General features: G+C 40.2%; 1 protein-coding gene across 1 annotated transcript; it reads right to left on the bottom strand.

The window, feature by feature from the left end:
• Nucleotides 1-5037: 5037 nt before the first annotated feature.
• Nucleotides 5038-20286, bottom strand: LOC134661152 (nuclear pore complex protein Nup153). Its single transcript, XM_063517100.1, has 7 exons — nt 19870-20286; nt 16720-16929; nt 15367-15661; nt 14860-15216; nt 9199-9361; nt 5372-8156; nt 5038-5237 (listed from the first exon to the last, which is right to left on the bottom strand). The coding sequence occupies exons 1-7, from the start codon at nt 19933-19935 to the stop codon at nt 5085-5087; spliced, it is 4029 nt and encodes a 1342-aa protein (XP_063373170.1). The 5' UTR covers nt 19936-20286; the 3' UTR covers nt 5038-5084.
• Nucleotides 20287-22646: the final 2360 nt, after the last annotated feature.

Here is a 22646-nt window from a genome sequence, read left to right as displayed (position 1 = left end):
TTAACGTGGATAGAGTATAGGATCGTAACGAGTTTTATCATGTCATTACGTAGTAAGTTCGTTTATAGTTACAAGTTCGCGCGCGTATTTTTGTGTAAACAAATAAGTGTATTGTGTGATATTGGTTACTCATTTCTATCTACTGTGTCGCTTATGACCGTGACTGTTTTTTAAATACCATTTTTTGCCCCCAAAATATGTTAATTTTACTATCCGGTATCCGGTTGGATAGTAGGTCACTATCCGGTATCCGGCCGGATACTAAAATAACGGCCGGATAGGTCAGATACCGGATAGTAACCGGATATCCGGTGCATCTCTAATGATAACAGTCCAAGTTGCTTAATTGCAGCCCTTGTTGCCATATGAATTTAGGATGTATTGCGATATATTTGGCCACATAGGCAACTATTAGATTTTGACTGTACTGTACTGTAACTTCTTTAGCGGGATTCCCAACCTGTGAGGTGGGGTCTGCCCATTGCCCAAGAGGACAGAAGAGAGGGTTAAGTTTTATAGTGTAATTATTATATGTACGTTTGTGTCTATGAATGATGTGACGATTTAAAGTGATATCTTTAAGTTCGCCGCCGGCCTACGGCCCTTAAAAGGCCCAAAAACACATTTTGTATGGGAGGTACCCTAAAAAAATATTTTATGTAGTTTTTATTTTACCGTTCTGTCGCCATGCCTGATTTATGTCTGCACTCTGCATGCCAAATTGCAGCTTTCTAGCACTAACGATTACGGAGCAAAGCCGCGGACGGACGGAAAGACGGTCATGGGCGTCATGGCGCAACTATAATTATAGTTGGCTACGGAACCCCAAAAAATAAGTTCACCAAGAGGGGTGAGAAAAAGGCTCGTGTTTTCAAAACGATTTCCTATTCCTTTTATTTGTGTAATGAGCAAAATGAAGGGGGTCATGACAGCATTTCTACTACCAGGCGAGGGTCGACGCAAACAGGTTGGGAACTAACAGCGCTTAAACCGGCAGCGCTACTTACGCCGCCATTTTGAATAAAGGATGCGAGGCAAGATGGCCGCACTACAGACGCTTTATCGGTTGAAACGTAAACCATGTACTGACAGCTATTTATTAATACAATATATTTTCTATGTGCAAACAGTTACAATGTACTCGGAGCGGCTGATACCTTATACGAACGGTGTACTAGAAGGCATTGCAGTTAACATGTTCTATATATCTGTTTTAGTTTTTTAATTCATAAGTTTTGATACAAAATTTGCTTTTACATTTCGAAGCTACGCGTTAGATCGTAATTCTGCTTTCAATAATAATCCGGTAAATTGAAATTACAATTACAGTGCTCAATTCAAGTCGCATGTTAGTCTGTCAAATCTAAATAGCCCATTTTTTAATTCCAAGTCAAATTTAGGAACATGCAATATACATGCATAATTATCTAACTTTACTATGGCACCAAATCAGAAATGGACCTACGACGTGAATAAGTTACGTCAAAATATAAAATAATTAAAAAAAAGTCTGTAGGACAGATACATTTTAAAGTTTCAAAATGAAGGTTTCAGATTTCTACAGATTGATTTAAGAATCGTGACCAGGAGTCAACTTCTGTTGTCAGTGAACATTCTAAAAGAATCATCCTGCATAATGATAGACTGGGCAATAGGGATGTTGACATGAATCGCGAATATATATTATGTTATGTTTTTACCATAGCAGAGAATATTAGAACGCGGAAAATAATATTTTGCAAGTGTAAATCTGCGTAATAAATAAATTAAAAATAATCAAAAGTATTTAAAATAATGCCCAGTATCACGTGACTGCAAACGCCAATCGGAGCGCGTGACGTCATAACATCGGAATCACCATAGACAAGTCGTCAAACCTGACCGTAATCCATACGACACCACCAAAGAGTTTGGATGTTCAAAAACTGTATATATATTTTATTTCGACATTAGACATTTATTACATACAAAAAATATTAATACATGATATAAAGTATATATTTGGTTGTTATTAAATAAATGAAATGTTATATTATTATCGTATTCGATATTTTACTAATTTTTTTTAGTTATTTGGCTGAATAGAACTATCATTACCACGTTGGCTGTGGGAAACAGATTTTTTTTTTAAGTATAACCGGCGACCGCTATTTGTACTCAAAATTTAGTTGTATCAAAATAATTCATCTTAAATTGTAACCAAAGTGTTTTTGTGTGAAATCAGTTATTGTGATTAATTATTGAAATGTATTTATCATCCCTGAATGTAATATGTATACATTGTTTTTTTTGTCATGTTTTTGTTCAATAAACATTAATGTCTGAATAAAATGTATACATATACATAGTGCGCAATTAACAATATCATTCAAGTCAAAATTCGTAAAGCTTTGGATTCCTCCGAAAACGGTGCCGTCATATTACGGCCGCTATATAGCGTTGACTGACGTCACTAGAACGTTGTCTATGTAAACAAGATGGCGCGGTTTCCTAGACGGCGTTACGTTACGTTGATTGTCAACGTAACGTAAGATGACGGCCGTCATGACGGTGTCGATAGTTTCGTGAACGTTTTATTAGATAGCGGTGACGCCATTTTGAATAAATGACACGAGATTTGAATAAATGATTCCGTACTACGATTATTTTCCTCTTCTGATGATATTTCATCCTCCAAGTAAATTATAGATGATCAAGCAAATCTTGTCAGTAGGAAAAGGCGCGGAATTCAAATTTTCTATGGGACGTTATCCCATCGAGCCTACATTTTTCAAATTTGCCGCTTTGACCTTGGTGGATGACGGAGTGTTATGACGCCGTGGTACTTTCCACATGTCGCCACCGTAAAGACGGCCGACTTTTGCTGCCGCTATATGACGGCCGTCATATGACGGCACCGTTTTCGGAGGAATCCAAAGCTTAACTGCAACGTAAGTGTCATGTGACAAATATTTGTTTTATACTCTAGGGTGATTGTTGTTCTTTTACACATAGGCACTGCATAAGACATGTAAAATTTGTTATTCATTATTTTAGCTTATATATTTACGTAATACTTATCTTTTAGAAAGAGAGATAAATTAAATACTACAGCTTTTGATCTGCGCTAGGACTGACATTTTGGCAGCAGTTTGTTTATTTTCGAGTTCGAGACGTCATCAAGATCACGTGACAACTTAGAGCGTTTAAAGGCTCGAAATTTAAACACTAAACTAATTAAGCTCTATTTTGTATTCAAAATCAATGATTTTTTTTTTTGTAATAACTACGTGTCTATCTATAAAATGAATATAGTTCTAAAAAATTGTCAACATCCCTATATAAACTAGGCCTTTCAATTATCTAATTTATCTTTAGATGATTTGACAAACTTCACACGTTTCAAGTATTCGCTTAAGCATTCTGTTACAGTAACACACGTATCACAGTACACGTACACGGCAATGGGGTTGGCAACTGTCAAAGGTTTAAATAGATGGCGCCATCATAGCTTGCCCTTTTTTCTATGAGATTTGGCTTAAAGGGCTGGCATCGAGGGCATTAAAAAACAACATTTTGTCACAATTCTAGGGATTGACAGGGCAAGGTATGATGGCGCCATCGGCTAAATACTTCGACCGGCCAACCCCATTAATACACAAGTTAATACGCTCGATGACGCTCGACGCAAACGAAGATCAATATCTAAAACAATACGGGCAAACCGCTCAAAAGCTCGAATCCAACATCGTCTTTTGTGCAGTTTTGTTACTAAAGGAAACCTTCGTCTAAATAAAATACCTAACATATAATTAAACTAGATAGCGGCAAAGTAAATGACGTCAGTGCCCGGTCGCCACTGGCTCATTCAGTTTGGCCAGATCGGGAACTGACATCACCGTTCCGACGAGTAATTTAGTACAAATCCAAACGGGAATACAGATGTAGTGCATAATTGTTTACCATCGTATTTTTTTGGAAACGTGGTTCTTCGGTCAACCTCAGCATAGTACAAATTTTTTGAAGTGAGCTTGTTCACTTACCTGTATTAACAATGGCATTGTTTTATTACAATGCTATTATCTGCTTTTGTTCTCGTAGGCGCCAACTGGTTTACTTAAAAAATAAGTTACAAGTACATTGCATGTATATTGAATTTTTAACCTTGTCGAATAGGGTTTAAATGGTCTAAAAAGATAATATCATATTCAATCTTTTGTAAAGTCATATCCACCTTAGCCACGACAGGGAAGTAGTCTGGTGCAAAATGCAAAAAAGTTATGTTAGCCATTATTTAGTTAGTGTACTTTGTAGTCAAGAAATAAGAAATAAGAGTCATTAATCTATACTAACATTTCAAGGCGGTATCTGCTTTTGACTACGTGGTAGTTATCCTAATTTGTAGTTTACCACTCAATGGCATTGTATTCTTGAGACTCTTTGAGTAAACTAGCTCAGTTGAAAAGATTTACACTATACCTTTTGTGTACGAGACTGGCTGAAATAGCAAGACACGTCCGTAGTTGTTAAAATTTTCTTACAATTTTGAAGTTAAACATTTCCCGTTTGGTTGTTGTAATTAGTTTTAGCAACGAAGCCGAGCAGTGCCGGCACCGGTCATTAGTATTTGGTAAAAACTCGAGTCTTTTGAGTCAAAATTTGTAGAATACGATTCAGTTTTATGACTGGTTGTCCAATTTCGTTGTCCAATGTCATTGCGTCTCACTCTCTCACTAAGCAAAATGTGAGACGCAATACACATTGGACAAAGAAATTGGACAGGTGGAATACCACCCTAAGACACTTTAAACGCTCGAGTATTTTTATTAGCGTCGAGTCCTTATTCAGTCTTTTTAGTGTAATTTAAAAGAACTCGAGTCCTAATAAAGTCTTCATTCATATTACAGATTTTATTCAACTATAAGTATAAAGAAAATTGTCGCGATTGAATCTAAACCATAATTGTAAGTAATTGCTGTGTCGTCAAGAAATTTAAAAGAACTTAATTTTTGTCTAAAAAACTGACCCGAGTTTGAGGAGTCGAGGTTTTGCCAAGCACTACCGGTCGTTATAACTCAATTAGCCGGGTCCAACGTGCCGGGGGTTCATCGCTGCGAGGTGCGGCGCAGGCCCCGGCGCACGCGCCGCATGCCGGCGCTGGGCGCGCTGCCCATGCTGAACTGGACCTGGGCCGCCTGCCCCCCCGCGGCGCCGAAGTTGTACACGCCCGTCTGCGGCTGCTGGGCCTGCTGCTGTGGCTGTGGATACCACGCTTTGGTTACACTTTGATCTAGTACACATTGACGTACAGATTCTATAAAAATGTTGCTAAATTTCCTTCTTTTACAAAGCCAAAAGAAAAATTGTAAAAAAAATGATGACGAAACCGTACCTGTTGTCCGAACATGAAGGAGGAAGTTTGAGGCGTGCCGAAGTTGAAGGAGGGCGCTGGAGCCGGCACCGACGGCGCCTCGAAGGTGGGTAGCGAGGGGTTCGGCGTGCCGAACGTCGGCGTGGCGCCCACGCTCGGCCGCCCGAACATGCCCAGGGCCGGCGCCTGAGCCGGCTGCGTGGGCGACCCGAACATCCCCGTCGAATTCTGGTTTGGCGTCGAAAATATGGACGGCTGGCTGTTCTGACTTGGCATTCCAAAGATATTAGGCGTGGATTGCACGATAGAGCCAAAAGCGGGCGTCGCCGCGGTCTGAGACGCGCCGAAGGCGGGGGCCGCCGCCGGCTGAGCGGCCGACCCGAACGCGGGTGGCGACGTCGCCAAGTTGCTTCCAAACGCCGGCGTCGTTGTCTGCGTGTTGTTCGTGCCGAATGCCGGCGCTGGGGTCCCGCTGAACGGCGTCGACGATCCGAACGAGAAAGGTTTGGGCGCGCTGTTCGTGCTCGCGTTCGCGTTGAACGGATTCGCCGCGCTGTTGTTTGGCGGAGCCCACGAATTCTCCTTCTGAATTGCGGACCCGAATATGCTAGGTGCGTTTCCGGGCGACAGACCCACCGCTAGCGGATTAACCGATAAACCGTTCCCGCCTAAAGAGCTGCCGGTCAAACTGTTAGTTGCCGACGGTCCGTTGCCTCCGGCCACAGGATTCGGCGCTAAAGGATTTTCCGTCGAAGAACCTCCGAGTGAAAATTTGTTAGCGGCGGTGCTGCTATCCTTCGCCGCGAATGTTGGCGGTTTGAACACGTCAGATTTATTACTACCGAATGTGAAACTAAAGCTCGGCTTTTCGCCCGATTGCGCTTGAGAGCTGCCAAAGCTGAACATGGGCGCTGCGGCCGGAGCGGGCGCGGCGGCGGACGCCGCGGGCGCGTCGCTCTTTGGGAATATGGAGGTCGGGGCCGTCGTCGACGGGTCACTCTTTTGGAAGATTGTATTTATAGGTTTTTCGTCAGTCTTTTGGAACATGGATAAAGCTGAGGAGGCCGAGGCAGTGGTAGTTGGCGCGAAGGACATGGTGGTCGCGGGCGCGGAGGTCGCGGCGGCGCCAAAGAGGCCGATCTTCTCTGCTGATCCGGTCGTCGGGGCCGAAAATGTCAGGATAGGCGCAGGCGTACTCGTGGTAGCCAAACTGAGCGATGCGCTTGGGGCGTCCTTCTTTAGAGTAAACGCTGTACTTAGCAGCTGATTCGTTGTAGACTTGTCTGCCAACGGGGCCGATCCAAACATCATAACTGGCGGCTTAGCAGGCTCATCTGCCTTTTTCGCTTCCTCGGGTTTATTATTCAAAACCGGCTTCTCTTTTTCTTCGGGTTTGTCTTTCTTTTCGGATTCTTTAGAAACTTCAGTTAATTTATTTGTGATCCCGAACATCGGTGCGGGCGTGCCGGTTGGCGCTATTGAGTTATGTTTAGGAACGCCAAAGGTGAAGGTGGCTTTAGGTGTCTCGGCTGCTTTCTCTGCCACCTTGGGGGCGTCAGGCTGATCCTCCGGTTTCTTGGCCGGTATGCCGAAGGAGAACGTTGGCGGCGCCTTCGCTAGCACATTATTGTTAGTTTCTGATTCTTCTGCTTTATCTTTCGTTTCTGCCGACATCTTAGCCAAGTTAGCTTCTTGCACTTTCGGATCAATGCCAAATTTGAAGGTAGTGTTGACGGTTCCGAAGTTGAATTGCTTCTTCTCTGGCTGTTTGGGCGCTCCGGACCGCTCGGCCTCGCAGCAGACGCATTTGGTTTTATCGCTGTCATTCCTAACTAAGCAATGTTCACACTCCCACTTGTTGGCCTGGGATTTTAGCACAACCTTGAATGTGTTGTCGGGTTTGCTTTCTGCACATTTGCTGCAGGTTCCATCGCTATTTTTTGTAGAGAAGCATTTTGAGCACATTACTCCAGATTTCTCCACAGCGGGAACAGTTTGTGTGGCCTGTTTCTTGGGGTTGACCGCGCCGCAGCAGGCGCACTTGTCGGAAGCGTCGTCGTTGCTTGCCCAGCAGTCCTTGCAGGACCACTTGGCGGTGGTGTCCGCCTTGAGAGGCTTAGCGATGTTGTTGACCTGAACCTTCGCACAGTTGACGCACTTGTCGGAGTTGGGTTGGCTGTTGGCGAGTTTGCAGAGCGAGCACTTGGCGGGGCTCGCGGCGGCCGCAGCTCGGTGCTTGTGCCCGCAGCACACGCAAGAGGCCGCGTCTGATTTATTCTTCACCCAGCAGTCTGGGCAGTTCCAATCGGCCGCCGCCGCCTCAGTTTTCTTTTCGCTTTCTTTTGATGCACCTAGAATTATTGAAGGCTCAGAAGTGTTTTCACTAACGAGAGGCTTGTCTATACTTCGCTCTGGGCTACCGAATGTGAATTTGGGAGGCGTTGACGTCGGCTTAGGAGATTCACTAGTTATTCTCACTGGATTAGCGAAATTGTATTTACAGTATTTACTGTTGCTAGTTGTTGTTTCCGACTTACGTTTTTCGACACTGGTCGTTTTAGATGCGAACGTACTAGTGGCGAATGGCGTTGTTAGAGTAGGTTTTTCTATTGAGCTTGATTTAGATGCGACTGGGATGCTGAAATTTGGTAAATTGTTAGGATCAATTTGTAAAACTGCTTTTGGTAGTTCCACGGGAGTGACAGTTTCGGTTTCTAAAGCGTTAGCATCACTCCCATGAATCCTGGTCCGCTTCGTCTTCACTTTAGTCGTAAACTTGCTGTTACCGTCCACCTCCGATTGGTCTCTGTAAACAAATTAAATAGTTAATAAAACAAGTGTGATCGACGGCCAACATTATGTAAGGTAAATACGGGTACACTTAACGCAAGTAGAAAATGTATAAACTCGCAATTAAACACTTATCAGTATGTAAACGGGCCCCAATGTGAAGGCCAGCCACACTTATCCGTAGTCGTAGGCCACACTTATCGGTATGCCACACTTACCCGTATTGACCTTATATAAAATGAATTAACAACACTACTTTTAAAGATCTTTTTAATTAGGATGACCATCCAAAAAATTAGACCAATAAAGACACTGTATGAATATAAATTTCACGAACTACGATCCCGGTACAGTCCGCCAAATGATTAGCTTAGCATTTCTGCATACAAATATGTAACATGCAAGTGTGCTAAGCTTTATTTACGCTAAGATTACGTCTGACATTTACGAACAGACTGTACATATTTCATTAAAAAGCGGCCAAGTGCGAGTCGGACTCGCCCATGAAGGGTTCCGTATTTAGGCGATTTATGACGTATTAAAAAAAAACTACTTACTAGATCTCGTTCAAACCAATTTTCGGTGGAAGTTTACATGGTAATGTACATCATATATTTTTTTTAGTTTTATCATTCACTTATTTTAGAAGTTACAGGGGGGGGGACACACATTTTACCACTTTGGAAGTGTCTCTCGCGCAAACTATTCAGTTTAGAAAAAAATGATATTAGAAACCTCAATATCATTTTTGAAGACCTATCCATAGATACCCCACACGTATGGGTTTGATGAAAAAAAAATTTTGAGTTTCAGTTCTAAGTATGGGGAACCCCAAAAATTTATTGTTTTTTTTCTATTTTTGTGTGAAAATCTTAATGCGGTTCACAGAATACATCTACTTACCAAGTTTCAACAGTATAGTTCTTATAGTTTCGGAGAAAAGTGGCTGTGACATACGGACGGACGGACAGACAGACGGACAGACAGACAGACATGACGAATCTATAAGGGTTCCGTTTTTTGCCATTTGGCTACGGAACCCTAAAAAGGAGCGTTACCTGTTCCTGGCAGCGGTCGGGTAAGGCAAGTAGTCGGGCGAGGAGCTACTGTGCGAGGCGACGAGCTGCCGCGCGGCGTTGGTGCAGTCGTCGAGCCGCGAGCGCTGCTTCAGTCGCAGGATCGACGCTATGCTTGGCACGTGCAACTCTTGCGCTTTGTAGGCTGCGAGAACATACCATTATGGAGAAAACTAGAGATGCACCGGATATCCGGTTAATATCCGGTATCCGGCCTATCCGGCCGTTATTTTAGTATCCGGCCGGATACCGGATAGTGACCTACTATCCGGCCGGATACCGGATAGTAAAATTAACACATTTTGGGGTAAAAAATGGAATCTAAAAAACAGTCACGGTCATAATGCTAACGACACAGTAGATAGAAATGAATACGTAACCAATGTCACACAATACACTTATTTGTTTACACAAAAATACGCGCGCGCACTTGTAACTATAAACGAACTTACTACGTAATGACATGATAAAACACGTTACGATTAGAGCTCCCGATACACGTGTTACACGCTGACACGGGTACCCGTGTTCTTAAGCCCGGCGGTACTAAGAACCCGAACTACACGAACCCGCCCGGATCCAGAAACGTTTACACGGGTACCCGTGTACCCGTGTACACGGGTACACGGGTACACGAAAGAACGGATCTTATTTACCCGCGGGTTCAACCGTTCATTTTCGTGTAGCATAGATTCGTGCTATGAAGAGATACGGTGGAATATAAGAGAGATTAGGAAAGTTCGATTACTTTGCAGTTTAACGTGGTATTGATTGGTAATGTCAATAATAAAGTAGACTTTGTTTCAATAATTCATATGTTTTGTTTTACTCTAATTAAATTAAAATTAACAATAACTTAGGTACCGTTGAGTTCATTTATATAATTATCTTCATTGATGTAGTTTTTTGATGATGAAAGTAAACCTATTCTTTATTGTATTGTCATCTATAGTCATGCTCATTATACATCAGCTGTTATAATTTGAGGATGGTAGGTACATATATGACACCCTGTTAGGGCACTCCATATTTGTTAAGTCTAGGTAGGTACATGCATTTTATACGTATACGTAGGTTGCCCTGAAAGTTTCGGGAATTGGAAAAAATACGCGTTTAAATGAAATAAAAGTACTTTTATTGTTTTTCAAAGTATTCTCCTTTGTGTTTAATGCACTTTTTCATTCTCTGAAACCAGTTTTCAAAACAGTTATTGAACTCTGAACTGGGGGTTGACGAAATGGCCATTTTATAAGCGTGGACTGCTTCTTCCGCGGTCTGAAAACGCTGACCACGCAACCGATTCTTTATTTTCGGGAAAGTAAAAAAATCGTTGGGACTTAGGTCGGGGCTGTACGGAGGATGGTCCAGTAATTCGACTTTTTCGCCCTTCAGATAGTCGTTTGTTTTCTGAGCAGTATGAGGGCTGGCATTATCATGGTGTAGTATAATACGGCGGTTAGGGTTATTTTTTCGCAGTTCAGCAAAAACAATCGGTAAACAAACGCCTATATACCAATCGGCATTGACAGTTCTTCGATCTTCAAGAGCAATAGTCGCCACGTGACCCGATTTGGAGACAAACGTGGCTACCATTTTTTTGATCGTGCTGCGAGAACGAACAACTTTTGTTGGCTTCGGCTCGTCTTCGTAAACCCATACTCGAGATTGGTTTTTGGATTCAGGCTCATATGCGTAAATCCATGACTCGTCACCTGACACAATACTAAAAACGGCAGTTGAGCTTCCTCCATTAAATCTTTTTAGGGTTTTGTGGCACCAATTGACACGGACCGTTTTCTGCTCGTCAGATAACAAGTGAGGAATCCACCGGGAAAACAACTTCCGCACGCCCAACTCTTGCTGTAAAATAACTTGTACCTGACTCATTCCAATGCCTAAAGTCTCCTGAATTTCCCGATATGTAACATGCCTATCTTCTTTTATCAGTTGGCGAACAACATCGATGTTTTGATCGGTAACGGCAGTTTTCGGTCGACCCTCACGTACGTCATCCGCAAGAGACACACGGCCACGTTGAAATTCCGAATACCACCTGTATATTGTCGTCTTCGAAGGTGCTTCACTACTAAAAGCAATAGTCAATCGGTCTCCACATTGTTGTTGTGTTAATCCACTTTTAAAGTCATAATAAATCATTGCTCTAAAACTTTCGCGGGACAGCTCCATTTTCACCAGCGACTCAACGACTTTAAAAAACAATTGAAAATAGAACATTGTTTTTTTTTTCTAAGTGGCCAGTGTTTTCGAATAATGAGACTATGCTTGTAACAAAGAGGTATAACACATGTCAAATATACGTTCCTAAGTATGCAATTCCCGAAACTTTCAGGGCAACCTACGTAGCAATGAAATCTATATTTATAATTTAATATTTAACGACCTAAATGATTATCTAACTAAGACAAAAGTAGATAGTTATGCTTACTGAAACTACCACGAACGGAGTACTAACAAAATGAGATTAAGTATTTTAAATTGCCATATCGTGTGAAAAACAAAATACATTAAATAGATAATAAACAAAGTGCAGAAGTTTCATTCAATAGAACGTGTTGTTTTTACAACGTGCGTTGGTGCTTTTGGTCTTATCTCTTTGTGATAAGCTAGACACATCTGCAAAAAAATACAACAACTAATCTTTCAGGTAGGATTATTCCATTGTTTTGTTGCCGCGCGGCTCTTCAAAGCATTTTACTAGTGACAGAGACAGCAAACAATGAATAATATCTATGCCTAAGATTTAAAAAGTATCTCATAGAACTTTAGTTAGACTCCAGTTCGCCTATTGGTCAGTTGGATACTAAAGTCTATCTACGTTAATCGTACCGTTCTGTTGTTTTATTAATAGTTTTTGTTTTGTTGTTCACTGTTAATTTTTGTTAAAAAAATGAGAAGAATTTGGGTGTGGAACTTTGCCAGATCCGGTGACAAAGCCTATTGCTCTTTGTGCAATGACCGGGCAAATAACGAGTTCTCGTGCCATGGTGGTTCAACAGGAGCCATAGGAAGACATTTCTTATCAATACATCAAAAATCACCCACCATGACGACCCCTGAGTAAGTACATTTCTTCCTACTTCGTATAGTGAAACCAAAAACTGCGTTAAAATTAATGCGATTTTTTTACATTTATAACAGTTATAATTTATTAGAATGTTTAGTATATTTAAATAAACAGTTCTGTAGTATATTTGTAATTAAGGTATTGAAACAATAAGGGTCAGAATAGGAATGAGGATGGGATTTAAAACTACCGTTCTTATTATTGTATGGTATATGATATATAATGAAGTTTTTATCAATCAATAAATCAACTAATGAAATCTTCACATTTTACTTGTAGATACTTTAAGTTTAAAGTAATAAATCAAAATATTATGCACCATAAACACTCACTACATATTACAAATAATTTTGTGATTAATGGGTCTTTTCTATATGGAAACAAGCACTTTACCATTTGTGACAATTTGTAGAAAAACAATTTTTTATATCTTTGAAAATTACTGTTTAATTTAAAATAAGTTTTTGGCAAAATTTTCATTTTTGTTACACGTTTTTATCGCTGACTGTACTTTTCTTACGACAGAGAACTAATACTGATCGAGACAATTCTAAAAACCCCTAACACAATTAGGTTGCGTTGTTTCATCACAGAGTTCCTATGGCCACCTCCTGTCTCCATCATCAGATCAGCTCGATGGTACCATAATATTGCATTGTCACCCGACTTACATATGTATGCAAAATTTCAGCTCAATCGGAAACCGGGAAGTGGATCAAATTTAACTTGCAAGATTCCATTACAATTTAGTTACATACAGGTCGACCTAATAAAAGCGTGTTAAAAATGAGAACCATTGTAAAGCATTTCACAGCCTGTGTCGAATAATAATAGCATTTATGTTTCTTTTTATAATACAATTTGATATTTTAACTAGTACACAAAAATAAATATTTTCATTTCTCTTCACTCTACCAATAACGGTGTCGTTTTTAGCAATTATTTGAAAGCGATATTAAGCGATTAAAATAAGCGGGTCCTGGAGTATTCAAATAAAGAATAAATAAGTTTTTGGCAAAACATTCATTTTTGGTACAAGATTTTATCGCTGACTGTACTTTTCTTTCCACGAGTATATTCTAAAAACCCCAAACACAATTCGGTTGTTATATCACAGAGTTCATATGGCCTCCTCCTGTCTCCATCATCAGTTCAGCTCCATTAATATTGCATTGTCACCCGACTTACACACGTATGGAAATTTTCAGCATCATCGGAAGTGGGTCAAATATAACTTGCGAGTCCGAATTTGAAAATCCGATAAAACTGGTAAACAATCGGGGCTCTTGACCCTGAATCTGTGTTTATTTAAAGCTATACATAACTTTAATCTCCGCTACACGTCAAGAACGGGTTAGACCCGCGTGTATTTAAGATCCGTTTCGCCGTGTACACGGGTACACGGGTACACGGATACACGGATCTTAATTACACGTGTACCCGTCTACACGTGTAGAACGGGTCAGAAAACCGTGTACGTGTAGTACGGAAACGGGTACCGAACACGTGTACACGAAATCCGGACACGACCGCGAGCCCTAGTTACGATCCTAGAAATGTGTCCGCGCGAACGTTCACTACGAAACAGGTCGAAACCTGCACGACGCGGACCTGCAAAACTCAAAATATAGGTATAGTTCCGCCGGCCGAATATCCGGCGGCCGGATACCGGATATTCGGCCAGTGTCCAGGCCGGATATCCGGTATCCGGTATCCAGCCAAACAACTATCCGTTGCATCTCTAGAGAAAACTAACCATCATAAATAGCGGATCAGCCTACGTATTAAACGCATACGCATTATGTAAAAATTATCTACCATTCTCTAATAAGTCTAATAATTTAACATAACCGGCCAAGTGCGAGTCGGACTCGCACATGTAGGGTTCTGTACTTTTAAGCAAAAAACGACAAATAAATCACGTTTGTTGTATGCGAGCCCCACTTAAATATTTATTTTATTTCGTTTTTAGTATTTGTTGTTATAGCGGCAACAGAAATACATCTGTGAAAATTTCAACTGTCTAGCTATCACGGTCCATGAGATACAGCCTGGTGACAGACAGAAGGACTGTGTTAAGCGGGAGACATAAGTTAGAGCATGGTGATGTCGACTTTTTTAAACCATTTAGAAAACAAAACCGTGTTTAATTATTTCTAAATGCAGCATCTTATGGAATAAATTATTTAAACTTATACATATGATTATTTATGTTAGCTTGTGGTAGTTGCGTGTTAACACGGGCAATCAATAATAAATTAATATTGATCGCAGAAATCGAATTAAAACCACAAGGACTGTAGTCAAGAAAAAATATTAGCATTTAGAAATGTGACACTTGCTATTTTTACTTATGCTTGAGGTTACATCAAAATCTTAACAAATTATACACCTAAACCTTCCTCAAGAATCACTCTATTGATAGATGAACACCGCATGAAAATCCGTTTTGTATTTTTTGAGTCTATCGCGAACAAACATACACACAAACAGACAGACGCGACAGGGGAGTTTGTAATGTAAGGTGTAGTGGTAAAATGTTTAGACTAAAAACTTACAATTAGTTTTGTTGTAAGGCGACAACAAGCCGAGTGAGGAGGTCTCGGAGTGGCGCTTCAACACTTCCTGCCTCGTCGGCCTCGTGTAGTGAGGTATCCTCTTAGCGTCCATCAGGGGCGACGAGTACGACTCCAGAAGCTCCAGGATCCGCCTCGCGGACGTACTCATGGTGTTATCACTAGTGCTGGGCGCCTCTTTCACTATGGTGTTCTGTCTCTGTGATATATTCGGCTGGTTTATGTAGGAGGACGCGGCGCCACCGTATGTGGTCTTGCCGGCGTAGAACGGGGAGCCGAGAAGCGTGGGCTTGAACGTTGGCTGCCGTGGGTCCCGGAGGGTGTTGCTGGATGTTTTTGCTGCGGAAAGGACTGTTATTTTAGCGCCATTTAGAAGTACTAAACGAATGAGTAAATCTGTGTAGAGAAAATATTTTAATATATCTTGTCAAACACATAACAGTGGTATTTAAAATTAAATTTTAGCTTCATCGATTCAACGATTCTCACCATAAGCCTTTTGAGTAGCGTCGCTCAACTCCTGCGTCTTATCCCCGAACAGGGATTTCCTCTTTCTGGAAGCACTGAGGCCTATAGAGGCCGCCGTCTTGTTTTGAGTGAAGGTAGCCGTCGAGTCCTTATCCGTCCGGTCCGCGGTCCGGTCGACCGCGGCCTCGTCTGGCCTGATGATGGGTGTGGACACGAAGTTGGTCTCTCGCCGGAACGTGGTCCGACCGGGCGGCGATTGAACTGTGTACTGGGTGGACGACTCTAATGTCTCAATGTTGTTTGTGACGCAACTCGCCTGAAACAAGTATTCAAATAGAATATCGATTTCTTCAGCCATTGTTTACTGTATTGGGGACGCGCGTGATTTTGACGTGATAGTGTTAATTGAAGCTATTTATAACCCTATTTCTCGCACGTCAAGCCAAAGTAGTGAGTTTAAGCTTCCTAATGTTTCGAATTATGAAAAAATGCCTTAGAGCGGTTTCGCACTAAGTCCGATCCGAATCCGTGAAAATATGGTCCGAAGTAGCCGTAGAACTATTTCTATGGTAATTTACGCACTCCGTCATCCGATTTCGGAAAGAAATCAGACGGATCTAGTGCGTAAATTACCATAGAAATATTTCTATGGCTACTTCAACCATATTTTCACGGATTCGGATCGGATTCGACGTAGTGCGAAACCGCTCTTAGGCCTGTTGCACAACCATGATGAAATTATTAAACCAAATTATCTTTCTAATACTGTTAGAAAGTATTGCAACAATTTAAAAACCATTGTGAAATATGAACTCTGCCCTTCAATTAATTAAAATAATTCTGTAAACAGGAACCAACCCACACAAAATCTTCAAAATTCAAATTTTAAACATCATGTTATTTACTAAATTTTTGTTATTGAGGTTGGGTTCCCATTTGCAAAACTACGTCTATTTTTCCTTACTAGGCACCAAAAGAACAAATCATCATGCCAAAAATTACTGTATCACATTATTCGGAGGCTCCGAATCGAAGCAAACATCATCATCGTAAAAACCAAAGGCAGGATAAGCTAAGTGAATCTGCCGCCAGCGAGTTTTAGCTTGTAATTTTTTTCGATGATGTGGCTTTGTATTGGTAACAAGTATGCAACATTTGAGCCCCCAAAAGTTATAGTTTTAAAATAAAAAATAAAAAACGAAATATGATCTTTTTTAATATTTTTTTTTCTAGCCAGCCGATTTTGACGTGCGTCACGTATAATGTGCATATAGTAAAGACAACAAAACTCGTTGGCGGCAGATTCACTTAGCTTATCCTGCCATGGCCTTTGCTTGCGAGTCTCTAGGAAAGAAAACTAGACATGTAACTCACGTCAGCGCTTCCGAACGAGCGTTCTTCTCGCCGCATCCTCTTATTCGGGGGCTGCACCGGGCTCTCCGTGCCCTCATCGTCCGTCGACGAGTCCGTCGCGTCCGCACCGCCCGCCGAACCATTGGAACTCGAGCGAGGGCTGCTGAACCATTTCGTTATAGTAGCTGGCAGCAAACCCGACACCCGTGACGTCACGTTTTTTACGAACGACTGTAAAGACATGGTGAGTGTGAGTGTTTTAAATGAGGACTCATGGAGACGCGCGGCGCTTGGAACAAATCACGGAAAGTGTTATGTCGCATACTAAGCAAGCAAGCCTGGCACAGGTCCATTCGAAAGAGCTGGCGCGAGATTGTACTATGTCAATATTTTCATACACAGTCGGCGCCATCTCTTGTGTATAATATATGCATATCAGGTATCTGGTATATGGCTAAGAAAAAATGTAGAATCCGTCACAATACCGTCCTAGATTTAAGATTTTATTTTTTATGGCTTATAATTATAATATATGTACTTGTATCCAGTACAAAAGTTATAATCCATAAATTCAAGACTTAATTAAGTCTAATACTAATTTGATTTTGTGTGGGTTTTTTCTTAAGTAAATTCTTCAAGTTAATTTTGGACCACATTGAGAGCTTTTGGACTAATTGAACGGTTTTACAGTATATTAATCAAATTTCACCATTTATTGAAGCACATTCGCAAGGCATAAGCACTTCTCATAATCTATTTAAAGGTGCAAAATATGTATCTGGACCCTTACACTAACGTCTTGACAATTAACATGTTTATGGTTATTTATCTATTAGCTTTCATTTACCTGATAGCGACATAAAGATGTTGGAAATATGTACAGCCAGCAGTAGATGTTGCTAAGCGGGTGAGGTGTTCAAAGACCAGAACGCAAATTTATTGTTAACTAAGTCAGACATAAGCTAAATTTCTTCCTCGTATTACTGTGCAATCATACTGTTTTAATATCCCTACTAATAATATAAATGCAAGTGACCCTGTCTGTCTGTCTGTTACCTCTTCACCCTTATACCGCTGAACTGATTTAGATGTAATTTGAGGCCCTGAAAAGGACGTAAGGTATTTTTTATCCATCATCGTCGTTTCAATGTGGACAAAGAATTATACAGAACAACTGAAACAAACAGCAAGACGTAGCCAATTGAATCCTATCGACTTTCAAACCTATTCAATGCAGCAAGAATTGCTGAATATATTTTCTGCCGTTATCCACATGGTTAACTGATAGGTATTGTTTTAAGAACAGATCAGTGTGTGGTGGTCAAAAATTGTGGGTTTAAAACGTCTGTTGCACTGTATACAGCAAAAAAAAATTATCTTGAAAAAAAGCAAAAAGATGACTAATAAAAAATCGGTTAGGTTAGGATCCTTATCATACACAGACAAGAGGTTAAAAGCCTACTATTAAGGGGTCATCCATTAATTACATCACACGTTTATGAGGGGGGGGTCAAGAAAATGTGACATGTTGTGACAGGGGGAGGGGGGAGTCACATACTTTGTGACGTCACTTTAGCTTATTTAAAATACTTAATTCGCTGTACAGTTAAATAACAATTTTTTGGAAAGGAAGTCATTTTTATTCATTTAATTTTCTTTCCTAATCAGTTTTGGGATATAAAATTGCTAATATTTCTTTTTTCAAAAATATTTTGGTAAAATATTAATAATAGGTACAATGTACAACCTACTTCATTCATATGCCGATTTCGTTGAAAAAAATGTGACGTCACACCAGGGGGGAGGGGTCTGCCAAATGTGACCAAGTGTGACAATGAGGGGGGAGGGGTCAAAAAACCTAGAAATTCGTGTGATGTAATTAATGGATGACCCCATTATGCAAGATATCTCATGATACTTTCTTGAGATGAAAGATTCCATACAAACAAAATACAGCTTTCAGTTGTAAAACAAAAATATGTTTCTCCTGACGGTGCAAGAGCCAACATATTCCAGTATGATATTACATTCACACACACACACACTCACTTCACATTCACAGTTGTTCATTACATTTTTATTATATTAATGAACCTATGAATTTCACAAGATGCTCTTTCAGTTACTTATTGGTGTTTACTTCATAGAATCTTGTAAAATGTTGGCTTCATTTAAGCCGAATTAATCTTCAATCCCGAGCTTATTAGGGGAGCCAAGTAAAGTAAATATCCTATAAAAGTTTATAATGGCTTTGCAGATAAATAATAAACATTGCCGAACATTTCATTCTCGAATATAATAGGTTTGATATCTCATAGCAATAGTATGAGCTGTTATTAAATACAGTGTAAACTCCTTATAACATCACACAATATAACGTTTCACTCCCTATAACGTCAACATTTTTGCCTCTAGTTGGTTTACTTTAATATTAATTTCTCTCTATTTAACGAAAACTCTCTATAACGTCAAAAAGTGTCCGATCCCTTGAGTGTCGCTATATAGAGTTTGCACTGTATTTAAAATTTTCCTCAAATTATGGCAATTAACAAGCACTAAAGCTAAGTACCAGCAAAACAAAATATGTTTACTGATGACTCAAACAACCATCCTTAAATGGTAAGAAATGTTGTCATATGGATAAGATGTCTAAAATGCCTAGCAGATGTCAACTAGATCTGCAAGTTACTAAATATACTAGGTTTATAACTTTAAATTGCAGCAAGTAATGAATAATTATAGATTAATTTCTTGCAAACTTAAATCAACCTGTAGGACACACATGTAAATGGTAGTAATACTAGTAACTTTTCTGAGGATCTTATCCAAAACCAGTCATTGCATACCTGATCCATAGTTCGTTTATGGCATTAAAAAGCCTGTTCACAATAATTATAGGCTTATGGAGCACAGCAAGACCAACGAAGCATGGACTTTGGCAAGACCAGAATGTCGCACACACAGAAACTTGAAAATCCACCACTTTTTAGCCTCAAAAAAGTCTCAACGTATTTTATAGTATTTTATCGAACCGTCAACAAATTGTGATCAATCGCCATGCAAAGCGTCACTTCTTAAGATATAAATACACATCTACGCGTGAGGCCGCGATCGGGAAGAACAAATTTTAACGACTATGTCGCGAGAGCGGGAATCGGTGTGACAACTTACATTGTTAGATTCTCCAGACGATGATCGGGACCGCTTTCCCTTGTTCTTCGAAAAAACGCTACTCATTGTGGATTAATTTTTAGACACTTGCTTATAGCTTGCGAAAAACTACTAAATGTGAAATTTTTGGCCAAATAAATTCACAACTAGCAAAAACGTGACAAACATGGCGTCTCAAGAACGTGTCAGAATGGAGCTTGGAGGGATCTTCACAAACATAATATAGATATAACAAATAAACTATCACTGATTTAACGTTAGTCGTTTTCCTCTATCAGATCATCAAAAAAACTATTAAAGTAAAACCATGCATTATATCAACTTGATAAAAATTTTAAATGAATAAAAACGGCGACTTTTCACACTACAATATTCATTTTTTTTTAATTTGCGTTATCACTGTTGCCAGCTATTTCACGCTTTTGTTAGTGATACCAGACGAAAAACTTTTCACACGATTATGTGTAGGTCAGACCAAGAAAAGTCTGCAGCGGATTTGATAGCCCACGCTGTGCACGTATCATGTTAAACGTCAAACTTCTATGAAATTATGACGTATAAATAACACTTGCACTGCGTGGGCTATCAAAATCGCTGCAGACTTTTCTTGGTCTAACTCTAAAACCATGGTAAAGTACTCACGTTACAATCCAGTTTTTTTGTCCAGAAACCAGATTTAGATCCAAATTAATTCAGATATAATTCAATCATTGGCAATTATTGTTCCAAGGTATAATCACCCACCTTATCTTCTCAATACAGTTTTAAAAATATATATAGCTGGTCAACCAAATTTTGTCAGTAAAAAAAGGCGCGAAATTCAAATTTTCTATGGAACGATATCCCTCCGCGCCTACATTTTTCAAATTTCCCGTCTTTTTCTACTGACAAGATCTGCTTGACCAAGTTTAATTCTAAGAAATAAGGTAAACAATCTTGATGTGTCTTTTAATTAAAAAACACTTTTAAAAATAAGTTACGGCAAATATGTAACAATTATGAATCTAAAGCTTTGGTTTCCTCCGAAAGCGGTGCCGTCATATAGCGGCCGTCTCCATACAAATACTACGACATCCATATTTAGCCGTATAATTTAGTATGGAGACGGCCGCTATATGACGGCACCGCTATCCTAGGAAAACCGATCTTAATAAAGCTTTGGTTTCCTCCGATACAAATACTACGACATCCATATTTAGCCGTATTATTTAGTATGGAGACGGCCGCTATATGACGGCACCGCTATCCTAGGAAAACCGATCTTAATACGATCATTTATATTCTTCTGCTTTAATAGTTTTTGATTTATAAAAAGCGTTTTTCAATTAAAAGACATGTCAAGATCGCTTAACTTCTTGCAAGTTCTTTCTAATGCTAAAAAAAACGAACTATAATATATATAGTATAGCCTGACCAGTAATATATGATAATTGTCAAGAGGGCGCTGTTATTCTCATGTATAGGGTGACAATTCAGTGTAGTATGAAAAAATTAGTTCCAGTGAAATTCCGCAACATGGCGCACCCTCAATAGATCCTGGTTCACCAAAAGGATGAGTATAGTTTTTTTTGTTCCTATTTACTGACAAGATTTGGTTGACCCAGTATAGTAACATTTACTGCTTAAGACCTATACAATCAATATCTAAATAGAAATAGTGTTAATTTTATTTTTCAAAATGTCCGGGTTCTATTCCTGAGCCGAGTACACATTTTTTTTAATTGTTATGAATGCAGTTTTTCTTGTTACTAAAATCGATGACATGGTTCCTAAGAAGAGATCGTCGTATGTCATTTAGTTTCAGATTTTCCCATACTGACTGATCTAAATGGGCCACCCTTGGAGGATATAATCAAACGGAGACGCCATGTCTGTAATTTTCTGTACAAAACAGTCTGCCGATTGTTGCGGGGCAGGGGAACGTCAAATGTATGCGTAACGTAAAAATAGCCATGTCAGATAAACGTCAGTCCATACATTGTGTATGACCGTTGGCCGCCTATTTTCGACAGAGGGGAAAGCCTGTTAATGGCTACTCCGTTTAGTTGTATCCTCCAAGGGGCCACCTGTATAATAGAGTTAGACCAAGAAAAGTCTGCAGCGATTTTGATAGCCCACGCAGTGCAAGTGTTATTTATACGTCATAATTTCATAGAAGTTTGACGTTTAACATGACACGTGCACAGCGTGGGCTATCAAATCCGCTGCAGACTTTTCTTGGTCTGACTCTATAGGTATTATAATCGGCTCGGCACTCGCCGAGTCCCGAATGCGTGGTCGTGGGTCGTGGCTTTATACGAACACTGCCAAGGCTGGGTTCACACGCGACGAAATTCCTCACAAACATTCCACAGATTTCCAATAGTGTTTGTTGTACCGCATAGCTGCATCCCTTGCTTGCATTTTCGGGTTTCCTATTACAAGGCCCAGGTTGCGTTTTATAAAGCTCCCTCCAGACCGGGCGAAGCCGCGATTCACGCACGAGTGTGGAGGGAATTAAAGACAAATGTACAAAGGGCCTACCACGAATCACGTTCGACGTTATGCCTCCTTGTCATACTTACGTACGACTTTACAAGTGCGACAGAGAGGCAACACGTCGAACGTGGTTCGCGGTACGCCCTCAATGTTAAGGCCCCCAGTACACAATGGGCCATCGCCGGCCACTTCAAGGGACGCAGCCATGCGGTAGAATGAGATAGCAATATCACTTGCTCCCTCTAACGCATAAACGCGTTTTGTTTTGTTTTGTTTGTTTTGTCGTAATTATAATACTA

Source organism: Cydia amplana, chromosome Z (genome assembly GCF_948474715.1).
Source record: "Cydia amplana chromosome Z, ilCydAmpl1.1, whole genome shotgun sequence".
In the NCBI taxonomy this organism is placed as follows: domain Eukaryota; kingdom Metazoa; phylum Arthropoda; class Insecta; order Lepidoptera; family Tortricidae; genus Cydia; species Cydia amplana.
Note: the sequence above shows the minus strand (reverse complement) of the source record. Positions and strands in the feature narration are given on the sequence as shown.

Coding starts and splice junctions, on each gene's coding strand:
- LOC134661152 (XM_063517100.1), bottom strand. CDS start 19,935: ATGAGTAGCGTTTTTTCGAAGAACAAGGGAAAGCGGTCCCGATCATCG. Junction 15,217..15,366: donor CGCTACTCAAAAGGCTTATG/GTGAGAATCGTT, acceptor TCCTTTCCGCAG/CAAAAACATCCAGCAACACC. Junction 9,362..14,859: donor GCCTTACAACAAAACTAATT/GTAAGTTTTTAG, acceptor ATGTTCTCGCAG/CCTACAAAGCGCAAGAGTTG.